The following is a 16719-nucleotide window of genomic DNA, read 5'->3' as shown; positions in this document are numbered from 1 at the left end:
ACCCTGCTCCCAAGACCTCCAGGTGACCCGCCAAGCACTGGCCCCAAGCGTGAGCGGCCAGCCTGGTCCACTAGACAGCTGAACTTCCGACCTCCCCCCGGGCCCGGGGGGAAGGAGCTGGTGAGGGCACGCAGGAGCTGCTGGGCCATGGGTGGTCCATTCCGCAAGGGACCTCTCTGCATCTCTTGCCTTTCTCTTGGGGCGCTGGTGGGGCAGGTCAGGGCCCACGGCCGCCTCACACCCCAGACCAGCCCGCAAGGCTGGGGCCAGGGCTCAGTGCGTGTGTCCACCCTGCAAGGGTCCAGGCTAGTTAATGCAGCCTTCCCGCTTTATTACTGAATTATTTACAGTTCTTCCCACACACCCAGCAGAGCCCCGCCCTCATCAGCCTTCAGTAAAACGCAATGACAGCCCCACCACCACCCCAAGTCTCCCAGGCAGGGGCATAAACGCCCAAACCTTGGCTCCGGCCCACCTCACAACGCCTGTCGTGGTCCTTCCTGCGGGCCCCCAGCCCCCCAGCCTCGCCCAGCGAGTTCCCAGCCCACAGCCCTGTGTGCAGACCCCACAGCAGGTCAGCGCTGTGTGACTCTGAGCAAACGACCAGGGTCTCTGAGTCTCCGTTTCTCTCTCTGCAGAGACGGATCCTCTCTGCTTCCAGGGGTGGGAGACCAAACGGGGCGGCAGGGTCAGGACCCCGCGACGCTGTGCACTTGCGCACGTCGGGAAGCCACAAGTCTGGTGAGTCTGGTCCCCACCCGGTGGGTGGCCTCCCCTCCCAATCCAGCTCCTTGGAGACTAGTGACCACAGTCCCCAAGGTGAGCGACGTTCTAACAGCCTTTGAACCACTGTAACTTTCCCAGGGGGTCCAGCGTCGGGAGAGGTGGGGAGGGGTGACCGGACAGCTGGAAGCCTTCGGCCTCACCCAGTCACCCGGCCATTCATCCAGGATTTACTGTCTGCCAAAGATAAACAGGCCCGCCCCCAGACACCCACCGTCTGCTGAGGAGGAGCTGAGCAAACAGGCTGGGCTGGGTGCGCCCTCCCAGCGCTGGCAGAGTCCAGCTCTGACCAAAGGCCTCCTGGGTGCTGGCGACAACTGAAACGGAGGCCCGCGTGCCCGGGGGTCCTGCTGGGGTCCTCTCCAGCCACACCCGGCCCCGTCCTGGCTGGGGGCAGGGTGGGCCATTTTAAGTGCCCCAGTAAACAACGCTGGGGCCGAGTGCCCGCATCATACCTGTGAGAGCAGGCCCAGGCCAGGGACTGTCAGCCTGGACGGGGTTGTGTCCGCAGGACAGGCCTGCGACGCAGCGGTCCCACGGGCAGGGTGGGCTGGTGGGGGTGACAGCCTCTCCCTCTGGAGATGGAGATGCTGCCGGGAGATGCTGCTCTCGGGGACCAGGAGAGCCCCACGATGCAGCTGGATGCCCCCCATACAGCCTAGGCCTCCCGCAGGGGTGCCAGGGAAGGGGGCCCTCAGGGAGATGCCGAGGTGGGTACGCGTGGAGCCAGCCTGTCCGCTTCACATGAGGATGGCCACAGCGCAAGGCCAGGCGTCGTCTCAGCCCCCAAGGGCTGGAGGCCTGGATGTGCCTGGTGGGCCTCTGCCCCAGGGCATCGCAGGACAGAGGTCAGGATGTCGGCCAGGAGGGGCTCTTGTCTGAAGGTCCAACCACGAGGGACCTGCTTCCAAACGTACGTGATTGTCGCTGGGACCAGCTTGTTGGCCACGCTCAGTCCTGCAACTCGGACCTGCCCGACAGCGTTTCCTTCAAAAGCAGGCAGGAAGAGGGACGTCACTGGTGGTCCAGTGGCTAAGGGTCCAGGCTCCCAATGCAGGGGGCATAGGTTTGATTCCTTGTCAGGGAACCAGGATCTCACAGGCCACATAACATGAGCAAAAAACAAAACCATTTAAAAATAAAGAGATAATAAAACTTAAAAAGGAGCTTGGACAAGCGGAGGCAACGAGCGAGATGGACACTCAGGCCTTCAGGAGCCCTCACTGTGTGGGTGAGACATCCGTCCAGTCTCCAGGCCAGTCACTCTTGAGGGGCAGCATCCACACGAGCCCCTCAGAGGCAGAAACCGGCGGGGCTGCACGGGGTCTGCCCACCAGCGGCGCTCCCGAGCTGAGTTTTGAAGGAGCAGGGAGAGCGCAGGGGTCGGCAGGAAGCCAGAGCCGAGGGGCGTCCCTGTGTGTGTCTGTGTGCGTGCTTGTGCGTGTGTGTGCATGTGTACATGTGTGTGCCTGTGTGCATGTGCGTGTACATGTATGTGTGCCTTGTGTGCACGTGCTTGTGCATGTGTGTACGTGTGCCTGTGTGCATGTGCTTTTGTGTGTGTACATGTGTGTGTGCCTGTGCTTGTGCCTGTGTGCCTGTGTGTGCGTGCTTGTGTACATGCATGTCTGTGTGCGTGTGCTTTTGTGTGTACATGCGTGTGTGCCTGTGTGCGTGTGCTTGTGCATGTGTGTACATGCATGTCTGTGTGCGTGTTCGTGTGTGTACATGCGTGTGCCTGTGTGTGCACATGCTTGTGCGTGTGATGCATGTGTGTCTGTGTGTGCATGTGCGTGCGTTTGTGAGCTCGCAGGGCCCTGGGCCTCTGGGCCTCTGGAGAGGGCCTGGTTAGCAGTGCTGGTGGAGGGTAACCCAGGCCTGTGCCCGCAGACGGCCCGTGCACCCCAAGTGCGGTCCCTTTCACAGGCGCTCCCTCCACACGTCTCACGGCGATCCAGGAGGCAGACCATGTCACAAGCAGGCACGGCCTCGGTCCGCACTCGGGGCTGTGATCAGGGCTCAGGCTTCAGCTGCCTCCCGTACGCCTGCTCGTGTGGCTCCAGACCCGGCCCACAGCACTGCTTCTGCACCAGCCCCCCACCCGTACCCCTCCTGCGCCCCGGCCCCCACCACCCATCTCCGTCTTCTGCGGCCACCAGCCTCCTCAAGGAGCACGCCCACACTCGCTTGTTCTCATGAAGCCACGGTGCGTCATGGACTCTCCTGAGGAATACGGTGTGATGCCTCTTACGTGTGGAATCTCGAAAATACAGCAAACTAGCAAGCGTGGCAGAGCAGGAGCAGACTCGTGGACGCAGAGAAAGGGAGGGAGTCAGGGTGGATGCACGGGCAGGGGAAGAAGAGGGCTGAGCGACTACGCATAAAATAGATAAGCTACCAGGATATACACACAATAAGGAATAGAGCCAATATTTCATAGTAACTATAAATGGCGTATAACTTTTGAAAATTGTGAGTCACTATATTTTACACCTGAAACGTAATTTTTTAAGAGAATGCACTTCAAAAGTGTACTTCAAGCACTTCAATTTTTTTTAAAGAAAATTTAAATTAAAAAAGAATATTCTCAGAAAGAAACATCCAGAGACACAGAGAGATTCAAATAGGCAAATGTTCATTGCATCCTTATATACACTGAGATAAACACTAATAAAAGGGCGTGGAGGGGCTGGATGGCAAATAAACAGTAGATGATAAACACACAGGCGTTAAAATACTTAACGTCACGGCCTCGTAACACAGTGGATTATACATAAAAATGAAGATGTGGGGTACACACAGCATGACCCTGTGTGTGAAAAGTAGTTACATGCTACAAACCATGTGATAGTTAAGTATCACGTACATTTACAGAAGAGTAGATGGAAGGGAAATACCGCGAAACACTAACAAAAGTGATCTCTGAAGGATGGCAACACCGCGGTGATGCTTCCTTCTTCATAACTGTCTATCCTTTCATATTTGCCTCAGCGAACGTACGTCTGTAATGAAATAAAGGGTTACGTGCAAGAACAGCAGCTCTGCAGAGGCTCCCGCTTGCCTGGAGGAAGGAGCAGAGCCAGGCAGCAGCCCAGAGCAGCACCTCCTCGGTCCTCCCTGCTGCGCCCGCGCTCGGCACCAGCTCCCCTGGCCGAGCCCTGGCGCCTCTGCCCTGGCCACACCTCCCCTGCATCCCCTGACCTCTGGGAGGCAGAACCCGGGGGGCAGGCACAGCGCTGCTGAAGCAGAAGCAGAGCCGGCTGGGCAGCCTGGGGACACCCCCTCCTCCCCGTGGCCAGGAGTCTGTGTCCTGAGGATGCAGGACGCACGGCTGGCCAGGGCTGGGGTGACAGTGCCCTGGGCCCCTGCCCCGCAGCTCACAGCCCAGGACTCCGCGGGGGCCAAGGGCGGGCCTGACAGCTGAAATCAGGAAAGGTGGGGGGCCGCGCTTCCTGACCCTGGGCAGTGCGGGAGGGAGGTGACTGACGGCCCGAGGGCCCGGGGCGTTCTGGGGACACAGAGCTTTCAGTGCTGAAACCAGAGGAGTCCCCGCTCACCCCGGCAGCAGGTGGCCCCCCTGTGGGTCTCAGGAGCAGGCTGCACAGCACAGGGTCCATCAGCAGAGCCCAGGCCTCACCCTCAAGATGGGCCCTGTGCCCAGGTCGTGAGACGGAGCATTGGAGCCAACACAGGACGCGCCCTGCCCTGCCCCAGGCCCCTCTGCTGCCCCAGGGGGTCCTGCCCAGGGCTGCCCCTGGGGGCTCACAGACCCTCCCAAGTGGAGGGGCCCCTTGCTGGTCCCCTCCTGGAGTTGGACCCAGTGCTGTGTCAAGGCCTGGCTGCAGCCTCCGTCTGCGAGCGCCCTCCACACAGGCCCCCTGACGCCCCTTCTCAGCCCCCAGCCTCTGCTCTGCGAGCCCCTCTCCCCAGCCACGCACCTGCTAACCCCACAAGAAGGGCTCGTCTGGCGTGGACTCAGGGCACACATCCAGGTCCCGCCCCTGGTGAGCCACTGGGATGCCTAGCAGGTCACATAACCTGTTTCTGAATCCACAGCCTCCGTGGCTGGATGACTCCCCTGTGCTGACGTGGGCCCGTGGAGTCAGTCAGCTCAGTCACCGTCAAGATAACAAGGCACCTACTGAGTCCCAGGGACTCAGCGGCGCGCACGAACGGCAGGAATGGCCGTCCCCAGCGGCGACGGGGGGGATGTGGCCGAGGAGCAGGGAGAGACTCCAGGGCGGGGGGCAGTGGGGGTACAAGGGCCCCCGCCTGTCCTGCGCAGGGGTCCCAGCTGGGGGCATGGGGGTGGATACAGGAGGTGCCTGACTGTGGAGGGCGCGCCTCCCGGGGGCCAGAACATCCTCCGGGCACCAGGGAAGGTTCTAGTCGGGAGGGTGAGCCACGTCCCAGGCGGTACACTCCAGCAGCCCAGGGTCTGCCAGGGCCCCTGCACCGGGCCTGGTGGGCACACTGCCAAGGTGCCTCTGCACCCCCAGCTCTGCGAGAGGGCCTCCGGGTCGTGGCGCAATGCCCGCTCCCTCTGAGGCTCCCAGGCGCCACCCCCAGTCCCCGCCACAGGCTGGCTCTTGTCTGAGCCTCCACCCAACCCTGCTCACCTGAACAGAGCCACCCCCACCCCCGCCTGCAAGGACTCGCCCTGCCTCACTTTCCCACTGATGACTCAGGGGTTGGCAGGGAGGAGGCCAGGGAGGCCGGGCAAGCAGATTGGCAAGAGCCCCACCCAGGCCTCCTGTAAGCAAGGGTTTTCCACTCCGTGCCTGTCTGTAGGGTGCGGCCGGGGGCCCCTGACCCCATCAGCAATCAGCGGTGCAGCTGAGCACTCCTGGGGGTTGCCACGGGGCCCAGGCTCCTCCCCTTGGCAGAGCATGAGGGTACCCCTGATCCCAGGGAGAGGGCCTTCTTCCCCAGCAAGGTCTGAGTCCCACCCCCTCCGGGGTTCCTAGTGCTTCTCCCCTTCCAGACACCCACCAGCTGCGCCGGCATACTCCGAGCTGGGACCCACAGCCGCACTTCACAGGGGCCGGGACCTCCTACGAAGGGAGCAGCCCAAGTGGGCTTGGACAAGAACCAAAGGCTACTTGGAGCCGACAGGGTGGTGTTCCCCAAGAGCAGAGAGGGCCAGGAGCTGAAGGCCCCCGCCACCAGCTGTGCCCCTCACTACCCTTCACAGCCAGCCTCCCGGGATGGCACCCCCCGCGGCACCTGCCCCTCAAGGGCACAGCAGCAACCGCTCGCCCCCTGGATCCCGCTCAGGCCAGGTGCTCCATCTCCACCCCCCCTAGGCCTGCCTGCAAGAGGCTCGTGCTTGCCAGACGAGCGTGTCCCACACCCTGATCCCATCTGCTCCCAAACACGTTCCCGTTTCCGAGTGTCTGGACACCTCCCTCGGTTTGCTGGAAAGAGCCAGGATCTATCTTAGAAGATATGGCAGAATGAAGCCAAGACTTTCACATAGCTTTCCCTGAGTCCAGGACCCAGTGGCAACACCAAGGTCTCTCACCCTCCACCCACACACAGAGCTGTCGGCCTCCACACTGTCTCCGGAGGCTCATGGCAGACACCACTGGCTGATCACAGCGCGAGCCGGCCCAGGCGGGGTGCTTATCGGCATCATGGGCTGGGTGGACAGCCTCATGAGAGCACAAACGAGGCGTCTGTAAAACTGCCTTTGTGCCTTGTAGGTTCTTATTCAACTGTAAGATGAGGTTCACATATTAGAGAAACGAGAAGCTGCAGAGGGCTCTGGGGGATGGGGACAAAGGACAGGGGTCGTGACCGGATGGGAGGAGGAGCCTGTGGGGAGCAAGAGGGTTGGAAGCGGCTTCCGGGCTCCTTAGGTGGACACTCAGCCTCCCTGCCCCATCGGACCCTGAAGCCGCCACACAGCAACAGGGCAGGCCGGACGTGGGTCAGCCAACGGGCCGTCTCTGTGTCACTCAGGGCAGCGCTGTCTCCACCTCCGTTTCTCTGCTGCTGAAACGATTCCTTTTAAGCCAGAAGACTTCTGATATCAGCGGAGCAGGCCCAAGTGTGTGGGTGACGAAGGGACGAGCCCCGCTGGGGAGACACGGCTGCCTCCCAGGAGGACAGCAGAGGCCAAAGTGGCCCGTGCAGGCCCCAGGGTCCCTCCGCCAGCACCTCTGAGGCTGTGTTCTCTGGGCTGCAGGGTCTCGGCCTCCCCAGGCTGGAGATTTCAGGATAGGGTTTAGCTTGGGAAAGTGGAGGCGAGGAGAGGGATGTTCCCAATACCAGGTCTTTGTGGGAAAGACTCTCACTTGGAGAACAGTGTGGTCACTGCCCTCTGCAGGGTATCAGATTCTGGGACAGGTGTGAAATGGTAATGGCTGAGCCTCTACCCACCCCACCACCTCCAGGCCTGGCACGGCAGTGCGGGGAAGATGGGCAGGAGGGGGGAAGAAGTGTGCAAAGAGAGGCCTGGAGGGGTGGGGGTCCCGAAAAGGACCCAAGCAGCAGACGACCCCAAGAGTGGGCCTCAGGCCCATCAGCTACCCCCACTGAGGTGAATCCAGAGCTGAGCCCGGGGGTTCGTCTCGTGGTCCCCAGGCGGGCCTCTCGGGTCCTCAGGTGCTGGCTCAGCGCTCCTGGGGGGCCGCCCTCCTGCAGGCACAGCATCAAGCCTGAGGCGGACAGACTGCAGCGTAGACAGCAGGGCCGTAGCGGGTGGGGGCTTTGCTGGAGCTCAGAGGCTGGGCCTGGGACGGGCACATCCTGAGATCCTGAGCGCCTGGGGCCGAATCCTCATCCTCACCTCCCCCGTGGCCGTCCCCCTCCTCGCTGGCTCCAGCTGACCCATGACTCCAACGCCTCCTCCACGGGGGTGTCCGCAGCTGCAGCCTCGCCACCCGGAGCACAGTCAGGAGCAGTCACGTCCCGAGAGCCGATGGGGGCCCAGAAGCTGGAGAGGAAGCACAGCCGTCAGGGCAGAAGCAGGTGCGGTGGGGAGCGTGCCCACAGGAGCTGCTTACGGAGAGTCCCCAGACCTGCTCCCGCATTTCAGGAGAACACCCCCGTGACCTCCGCAGAGAGTTGCTCCCTCCGGTCCCTGAGGCCAGGGGCACCAAAGAGAACCAGCTCAAAGGCCTGGGGTCTGCCTGTCAGCCAGCCGCTCAGGGCCCCCCACTGCATACGGCCCCCCACCGCAGTGAGAGGCCGTCAATGGGTGGGCCGGGCTTGGGGGTCGGTGGGGGAACGTCAGTTTCCTTTGAGAAAGACAAACTAGACCCTTCCTCAGCCTGCTCCTGGTTCCCACGGGAGGGCCCAGGCAGGGGAAGCCAGGGCTTCTGGTTCTGCCCTGGTCCCTGCCCTGGTCCCTGCCCAGCTTTCCTGACCATAGGCCTGCCCCTGCCCCTGCCCTACGGCCCACGGAAGATCAAGGCATCACAAATAACAAATCGTGGCCCATTCCACCCACCACCAGGGCCCCAACCCTTCCTCCAGCCCCCTTCTCAGCCCAGCCCACATGCTGGACACCAGGGGCAGGTGGACAGGCCCACCTCCCCAGGCAGGAGTGGCCTGCCTGCAAACCTCCCAAATCTGGTTTCCCAAACAGCTCAGCCCTAGGACCGCCCCACCCCCACCCCCGACAGACCTCGCCCTGAGCACAGGTAGTGGGGGTCCCAGGTCCAGCCCAGCCCCTGCCAAAGTCCCATCTGGGGATTCCTGGCTTCTTGGTTCCCATGCCAACCCTGAGCACCCTGCCGCTGAGGGAGTCTTCCTGCCACAATTCCACGCTCCAACTCGAGGGCGACAGTCATCCCAGCAGAAAGTGGGGGTAAGCCCATCCCTCTCTGTCCCACCCCGACCCGGCTCCCTCAGCCCAGGAGCCCCGCCCTGGCAGGGGTGGAGGCCCCGCGCCTGTCCGCCAGCCTCCTCCCGGAGTCAGGGCAGAGCCAGCCTCTCGGACAGGGAGGTCACAGTCGGCCCGCCGGCGCCCAGGGGAGGCCGGCGTTCGGCTCCAGGCTGGACTCCTGGGCGCTCCCCCAGGTTTCTCCCTTCCCGCTGGCCCTCGGACGGCCCAGCCTGGAGGGGGCTCGCAGGTTGGGGGCCCCATTTCCTCCGGAGGGAAAAGAGGCGACAGGAGGGCCAGAGAGGAGGGGGGCTCGGACCCGGGGGCTCACCTGACACGACCTCGGGCAGGCCAGGCGCGGCCCCGCGCTCTAGGACACCAGCGCCCCGGCCCCGAGGCTCTGCCGGGCGCGCACCGTCTGGATGGCCTGCTGGTTCTTGAACTTGACCAGGCCGAGGGTGATCTGCGCATTCCAGCCCGGGTCCTCCGGCGGGCAGCGGAAGTCGATCTCGCCGCCGCCCTCGGTCACCAGCGTGAAGTAGGTGTGGCGGCCGGTGCTCTCCACGCACTCCACGGCCTTGATGCGGGCGAAGCTGAGCTCCTTGGGCCGGCCGCCCGCGCCCTTGGCCTCGAAGAGCTGCAGCCCGCGCTCGGTGAGCACGCAGCGCTTGCGTTTCCACTGCTGCAGCAGCCCGCCGCTGCGCTTCTCCAGCACGCCCTCCCGGAGCACCGCCGCCGCCATGGGCGCGCGCGGGACCGCGGCCAGGCCGCGCTGCGCCCCGCCGGCTCTGCCCGCCGCCCGGCCGGCGCGCCTGGTGCCTGTCGGGCCCCGCCTCGGTCCTGGCCGCCGCTCCGCGCCGCGCCGCCCCGGCCCCGGGCCCCAGAGCCCCCGAGCCCGGCAGCCCGCTCGCCTGCTCCTTCCTGGGCCGTCTGCGCGCCGGGCCGTCGCTCGCGGGATGTGCCCTCACATGTCCGGCGCCGCCCCCTGCCTCCTGCGCCGCCGCGCATTCCAGCGCGCGCGGCCCGCCCTCCGCTCCCCGGCGCGCGCGGCCCGCCCTCCGCTCCCCGGCGCGCCCGGCCCGCCCGGGGGCGGGGCGCGGTCACCCTGCGGGTTTTGGGCGTGGGGCCGGGGGTCCGAGGGGCTGCTGTCCCACCGCTCGGGCCTTCGGGCCTTTAGTCCGCCGCTCCCGGGGACCTCCGGGCCTTGGACTCGGGGCGGGGGGGGGGGGGGGGAAGGGGAAGGAGGGGTGGTCGTCTAGACTAGAGGCCTAGCTGCTTGGGAGGGGCCTGTTTCGTGGTCGCCCACCGGCACGGCTGGATCTTGCCGGGGGTGGGGGTGTTGCCAGACAGCTGCTGGAGCTTCCCAGGCCACAGGAACCCTGCCCCAGCTTCTGACCCCTTTCCTCGCTTGGCCAGTTGCCCCTTGGCATTGCGCAATCAAAAATGAAGATGGTTCTGGGGTTTGGGCGGGGTTGGGGGAGGGCGAGGGCGGATCAGGCTAAGCTGGGTTCCTCCCCCTTGGGCAGATTTCTCCGTGTGGGGGCCCCAGACAGGCTGCCCACAGCGGTCTCTGCTTGGACAGCCCACCCTCCCGCGCCTGCCTCCATCCCGGTGTGGTTTAGATGGCAGGAACCTGGGGCCCCTCAGCCTCCCCTCCCGGGGGAGGAGGAAGGGCCGCGTCTGCACCGGACCTGGGACCGCCCCTGACAGGGCCGCGCTCAGCCCACGTAGACCGGGGCCCCGGGGGAGCCAGGCGTGGCCGACGGGGCCTGTTGCCTCTTCCCCCAGGCTTAGGTCGCCGTCCCCCACCCCCACCCCCATCTCGGCTGAAGGCTCCCCTCTCTCTGCCGCCTGGAGAGCCTCCCGTGGACACCACCTTTGCGGTTGCTGCTGGCGTTCAGTGGCTCAGCCCTGTCCAGCTCTGCGACCCCAACTCCTCCCCTTGGTTGAATCCTGCCCACTTTCATTATCTTTCAATTTCCTCATCTGTCAAGCGGGAGGGTTAATTGGCTCTGATCTCAGGCAACTCTAATGCGCAAGATAACATCTGTGACAGCACGGGAAGGAGGCTCAGGAAGTATTCCAGGGAATTCCCTGGCGGCCCAGTCGTTAGGACTCCAGGGGCCTCTGTCAGGGAATTAAGATTCCACAACGTGCGTGCTGCTGCTGCTGAGTCGCTTCAGGCGTGTCCGACTCTCTGCGACCCCATAGACGGCAGCCCACCAGGCTCCCCCGTCCCTGGGATTCTCCAGGCAAGAACACTGGAGTGGGTTGCCATTTTCTTCTCCAATGCATGAAAGTGAAAAGTGAAGTTGCTCAGGCGCGGCCGACTCTTAGCCACCCCATGGACCGCAGCCCACCAGGCTCCTCCGCCCATGGGACTTTCCAGGCAAGAGTACTGGAGTGGAGTGCCATTGCCTGCATGACGCTGCCCAAAAAATTAATTGAAAGAAAAAGTCATTCCACTCCTTCCCCCACTTTTACTAACTTCAGAAGAAGATGGGAACCCGGAGACTAGGCTCTCCTGGGTCATCAAGCCACCCCATGTTGGCGCGTTCCCCAGGGCTTCCGGTCTCTTAGGGCCTGTGCTTAGCCTTGTTCACAGTGGGTCACTGCGGGAATCGCGACATGCAGCAATGACGGTGTGCTCACGCCCTGTGTTTGCACCCTCCTGCCCGGTGACACTGAGTCTAACGGGAACAGAGCGTGTCCAAGGGAGGGGGGCAACCCCCACACAGCGTCCAGGTCAGGGGCTGCCACCTCCCACCCAAAGCTCTGCAGCCCGCATGCACAGGAGACTCGCACGCGCACGCCCACCTGCGCATGCGGGCCAGCTAGCCCCCAACCGTCCCGGAAAGGGCGTGGTCGGCCGAGAGAGGAGAGAGGCCATCGAGACTGGTACCGTCTGAGGCGGCAGAGTGGGGAGCTCAAGTGAGCACCACGGCTGGCCTTCGGGAGCCCAGGGCTCAGCCTGTCTGCCGGCCACACCCTCCTGGGGCTCCCTGGCCCCGCCCAGGCCCTGACCCCGGTCCTGCAGAGGCGTCTCCCGGGGCACCGAGACCTGCATAATCTGGAATCCTCCTGAGCAGCTAGCTCCAGACCAGCTCCGCTCCAGCTGGTTTCTGGCGGTCACCCCTCCCTCTCCAGGCCTGGGACACACTGGTGCTCTCTCCAGACCCAGGTGATTTTACAAACGTGCGGGCTTTAAACGTTAGCAGAGCACCCTCACGTGTCTTTGAGTCTCTTGACCCATGAGATCAGAGGCGGAGCAACCTAGATGAAGTCGCACAGCTTCTAAATGACAAAGCTGGGTGAGACTGCGGTGGCTGAGAGGACCGCCCCTGTGTCGGCATCTGGGGACACAGCTTTCCTTTTACGTGGGAACCAACCACCCCCACTCTCCTGCTGACTGAGTGGAGAAACGCCAGGCCTTTGGACACAGGAGTACGGGCTGGAAAAAGACAGGAGCACTGGGGTAAAGGGAGGGCCACGGGAGGGAACTCAGCAGGGCATCCCCTGTTGTGGAAACGGCAGGTCATTGGCAGCTAAGCCTCGGTTCCCAGCCCACAGCTCCCAGGGTCCTGCATAGATCCTCAGGACCTGGGAGTCCTGCCCTCCGTGTCTGTCAGGGATGAGGAGAGAAGGCTCACTCTAAACCTTTTCCCAGAGCTGATCTCTGCTGGTGGCCCCATCTGGGAGAGGTTCAGACCCCAGCTGGATTACTTGAGCCTCCGACGGCTCCAGAGGGGCAGGGGGCTAGTGCTGACACCCCTTGCCTTCCAGAGCTTCTGGACCCCACTCCCGGGAACAGCACCCCAGGGAACACAGCCCTGGGCACAGCGCTGGCTCTCAGCTGCTGCGGCCTGGCTGGGTCCTGGGCACACTCCCTCAGTGCTGTACCTGACCCGACGCAGGCCTGCTGCACAGAACGTCCCCACGTGCCAGCCCCTTGCCCTCTGTAGGCACCCACTCCCCCAGGGGAGCTGGTCTGCTCCGTTTGTCCACCCGTCTGCAGCAGCTGCAATAGCTGGACTGCAAAACGGTCCAGGGACCAGCAGCCTAGAGATGCTCTGAGCTGCAGGGCATCTGGTCCACTCCAGGGGACTGCCTGGAATGGAAGGGAAGGGAAGATGGGACGAGGCGGGCTGGAGGCAAGAACAGGGCCAGAGAGTAAAATCTCTGCTGTTTCCCACAGTATTTACTTAATCTTATTGTAAATTCACTTTAGTGCCCGTTGATTGTGAGGCTCACTCCGTAGAACAAGCACTGGAGATTACTTGATTTACGAAGATGATGTATATCAACACCGTAGAAACTTAAACTGACGGCAGCAGAAGTCTCCCCCTTGCTTATAACTCTTCAGAGCCTGCAGCCTGTGACGCACCCCTGGGGAGCTGCCTCTTTCTCCCTGACGTGACCCCCGCCCCTCTCAGCCCGCAGGCCTCCTCACCAGCCCTCCCCCAGGGTCACAGCTCCTCCCCACCGGGACCGCGGGCCCCCCCCCCGGCCCCAGCATCTCGGGGTTTGTCTCCTCCCCTCACACAGCTCTGTACTCAGGCAGCACCTTCTCTGGGAGGTTGTCTCACCACCCTGCTGAAACCGCGCCACACAGTCCCACTCACACACACACAGTCACACTCATAGACACAAAGGCACACAGTCACACAGACACAGTCACACAGACACACATTCATGCTCTCTCTCTCTCTCACATACACACTCACACTGTATCTCCTTCCCTGCCTGATTTCTCTCTGAAAGTCTTGATGTTTTCCTTACTTACTATCCACCCTCTCTACTAGAACGCAGACCCCACACCAGCCGGGAGTTCTGTGTGTTTTCTTGATCCTGTGGACCCAGCATGTCGTCTGGCACACAGTAGGGCCTCAGCTGCTGAGTGACGGGATAAAACGGAAATGGAACCAACAAAAATTGGAAGGAAGAAAGATAACACCAGAATTTCCCACTCTCTCATTATCAGGAGGCAGTACACACCAACTAGAGTAAGTGGACTGATAGAGCGCGGTCCCGCCATGTTATTTAAAATGACAGTAACAGCCCCTAGATGGTCACAGGGGCGATCAGAGCAGTCTGGAGTGGTGGACACGCGACACCAGATACGTGGCACCTGGGACGAGTGCGCTCCTCTCTAACCTCAGCCTCCGGTGTCCGGCGTTGTCTTGGGGGAGGCGCTGTCGTCCTTCTGGAGAGACGGCAGGGGCGAGTCTTCTCCCCCACAGTCTACTCCGCAGCCCCAGGATGGGGAGGAAGGTGGGTCACCTCGCAGCCGGGTCCCCCCAAGCCCACCCATCTGGGGACACCCCCAGCTGGCCTCTCCCAGAGAGGTCTCCTGACTGCTCACACCCGTTTGATGGAGAGTGCTTTGTTTTAGAGCTTTGGGGTTTCCTCGGATCCGTTTTTCTAAAGGGCAACATAAGAAAAAAGAAACCAGATCAAGGGCTCAAGTCTCCACGGATCTGGGTTTTACGGGCAGCATTACAACAGCCCTCAGGAGGGCCACAGCCTGCAGCTGGCCCGCCTGGACTTGCTCCGGGCCGGGCACTCTCCGTGGAAATCCCCTCCCACGCTCACCCTTTAATCGCTTTCCGACCCAGTGACTTTCCTGACTCACCCAGGCTCCCTTTCCTCTCAAGAGCACCCACTGCTCCTCTCTGATCACCGAGTCTGGGCTTGAAGCGTTTGATCCCCGCTTGGGTCGGGCGGAGGCTGCCCTCAGGCTTCACCTTTCCCACGTTGCTGTGGTATCTGGGTGCCCCTGCCAGAGGAGCCCGGAGCAGCTCACCCTCGGGGCCCCGGGTCCAGGCGACCCTGTCAGAAGCCTGGCCACTGCCCAGGGACCCAGAGGCCGCAGCCAGCCTGCCGGCACTGCTGGGCAAACTCGGGCGCGTCGCCGGCTTCTAGCTGTGTTTTTCACTGCCTTTCACAATGCTGTTGGGTCTGGAATGAGAGCAACACCCGGGCGCACTGCCGCTGCAGAAGATTCAGGACAGAGACTTCCTTGTCCGGCGGTCAGGCTCCACCTTCCAGTGTGGAGGGTGTGGTTGAAAGATCCCTGGTCAGGGAACTAAGATCCCACATGACAAACAAAAGCAATATTGTAACAAATTCAATTAAGACTTTAAAAATGGTCCACAGCAACCAAAAAAGAGTTCAAGATAAGAAAGTGTCTTCTTCCACCCCTCCAGTCCCCCAGCCCCAGAAACAAGTTGCTCAGCTTGGTCTTGGCTCACACACATTTGCACCCAGAAGAGGGAGGGGGACAGGGCCCCGCAGCCTTCCCCCTGGCCATGTGCAGGGTCTGTCCCAGAGACTGGAAGTCCCCGTCCCGCCCTGGTACTTTCTGCACCAGCGGGCAGCTCTTACGTCTCCGCCTAAAGGGCAGCCGGTTCATGGACTTGACATGGCTGGGGGTGATGGAGGGGAAGGAACCCAGGTCCCCACAAGTTCCTTCTACACGAGAGGACCGTTTTCCCTGATTGCCTTTGCATTTCCAACATTGCGTAGTGAGGATTATGAATTTTCACCTTTATCACTTGATAAGTGAGAGGTTTCTACAGGTGCCTTTGTCAAGATCAGTCAGAGACAGCTGTAGCTGTCCAGCCTGGGGCTGAGGTCCAGGAGAAGTGAGGAGGTGGGGGAGCTGGGGGAGGGAGGAAGCTCCTGGCGTGTTCGTGAATGTGATCCTACGGAGGTCCGTGGAGAGGAGCATCGGTGTGGGCCCTGGGTGTGAGCTGTGTTCTGCCAGGGAACAGGGTGAGCAGGGGGCCGGGAGGAGTAACCCTGAGTGGGAGTGGCCCAGGATCCAGCGCTTGAGCCCTCCAGAGGGTCAGGATGAGGTCACAGAGTGGAAGGGCCAGGGGCTCAGCTGGGGCAGAAAATGCCCACTAAGCACTTTAGTCACCATTACCAGCCTCCAGAACCTCCATGGCCTCTGGGAGGAGGCTCCCCAGGCCCATAAATGCAGAACATCAGAGCTGGCAAGTGCCCAACTGCCCAGGATGGCCTGGAAGCCACAGCCACAGCACCTCCCTCCCCTGGGAGCCCACAGGAGGTGCTGGGTCTCAGGCCCCACCCAACCGCCGAGCTGGAGTCTCAGCTTCGCAAGATCCCCAGTAGGTTCTCAGGCCTGAGGAGCACTTCTGTGGACTTAATCGAGGTCACATCTCCATTCACAAGGGAGAGGCTGACGCCCGGGGGAGGAGGCGGGCCCAGGGTCACACCGCTGGTTCCAGCCTTGGTTCCGCCACTGGCAGTGCCTTTGAATACATGTCACTTACACAGTCACTACTTCTCGGGTTCCTCTTGTAGGATAAAGGGGTAACGTGACCTCTGCTTACTGCTGATGGAGGGGTCAAGTCAGACAGCACCCAGACCTGTGCCAAGTACACAGGGTAAGACAGCAGGCACCGCCCTGCTCCGCACCACCCGGCCCACGGCGGCAAAGGAAGAGCGTCAGGTACGTGGTGCGGCAGGCGGGCCAGCACCGGCCTCTGTCCTGCTCTGCTGTTTACCTTGAGCCAGGGCCCGAGCCACTGTTTGGTTCTTGGCTTCAGTCGGATCATCTGTAAATGGCAGTTATGACAGCGCCCGCCCCAGAGGGGTGAACGCATTTAAGGCCTTCACAGAGGCCGAGGCACTAAGTGCCCAGGACATGGAATGAAACCCACGGAGTGCCCACAATTGGGAACCGGGAGCTGGCCTTGGCAGGGGGGTCTTCTCCAAGGGGGTGGTTTCTGCTTTGCCCTTGACTCAGGAATCAGGGAGGACCCAGGAGACAAAGGCTTTCTCTGCAGACAGGAAACGGGGGACTGGGAGGGGGTGTACTGGGAGGGCCCTGCGGGTCCTGTTTGGTCTCAGCACCCCCTGGGCTTTGATACCTCTCAGTCCTGGCAAGAAAGGGAATAAGGTGGTGGGTAGAGAGATTCATCATGAACCCGGCAGGGGGACTCAGTTTTAGGGGGCCTGGCCTCACTCACATCAGGCGGGCCTCGTCCACCCGCCCCACGCTGTCCTTAGGGGCTTCCAGGCCAGCAACCAGCCTCTGGGAACAGCCTCTGCCTTATCCCAGCTTCATTCCCTGGAGG

At 62.3% G+C, this 16719-nt stretch overlaps 1 protein-coding gene across 2 annotated transcripts; it reads right to left on the bottom strand.

The window, feature by feature from the left end:
- Positions 1–3409: 3409 nt before the first annotated feature.
- Positions 3410–9356, bottom strand: PHLDA3 (pleckstrin homology like domain family A member 3). 2 transcript variants are annotated; one of them, XR_008200736.1, is made up of 3 exons: positions 8946–9356; positions 7577–7723; positions 3410–3785 (listed from the first exon to the last, which is right to left on the bottom strand). XR_008200736.1 is itself a non-coding variant. In XM_052653899.1 (2 exons), the coding sequence occupies exon 1, from the start codon at positions 9354–9356 to the stop codon at positions 8985–8987; it is 372 nt and encodes a 123-aa protein (XP_052509859.1). In that variant the 3' UTR covers positions 6471–7723; positions 8946–8984. The 2 variants fall into 2 exon arrangements, 1 of the variants encoding a protein (XP_052509859.1); XM_052653899.1 differs by lacking the exon at positions 3410–3785 and having other exon boundaries at positions 6471–7723.
- Positions 9357–16719: the final 7363 nt, after the last annotated feature.

This window comes from Budorcas taxicolor, chromosome 16, assembly GCF_023091745.1.
Source record: "Budorcas taxicolor isolate Tak-1 chromosome 16, Takin1.1, whole genome shotgun sequence".
Lineage (NCBI taxonomy): Eukaryota > Metazoa > Chordata > Mammalia > Artiodactyla > Bovidae > Budorcas > Budorcas taxicolor.
This window is presented reverse-complemented; position numbering and strand designations above follow the sequence as displayed.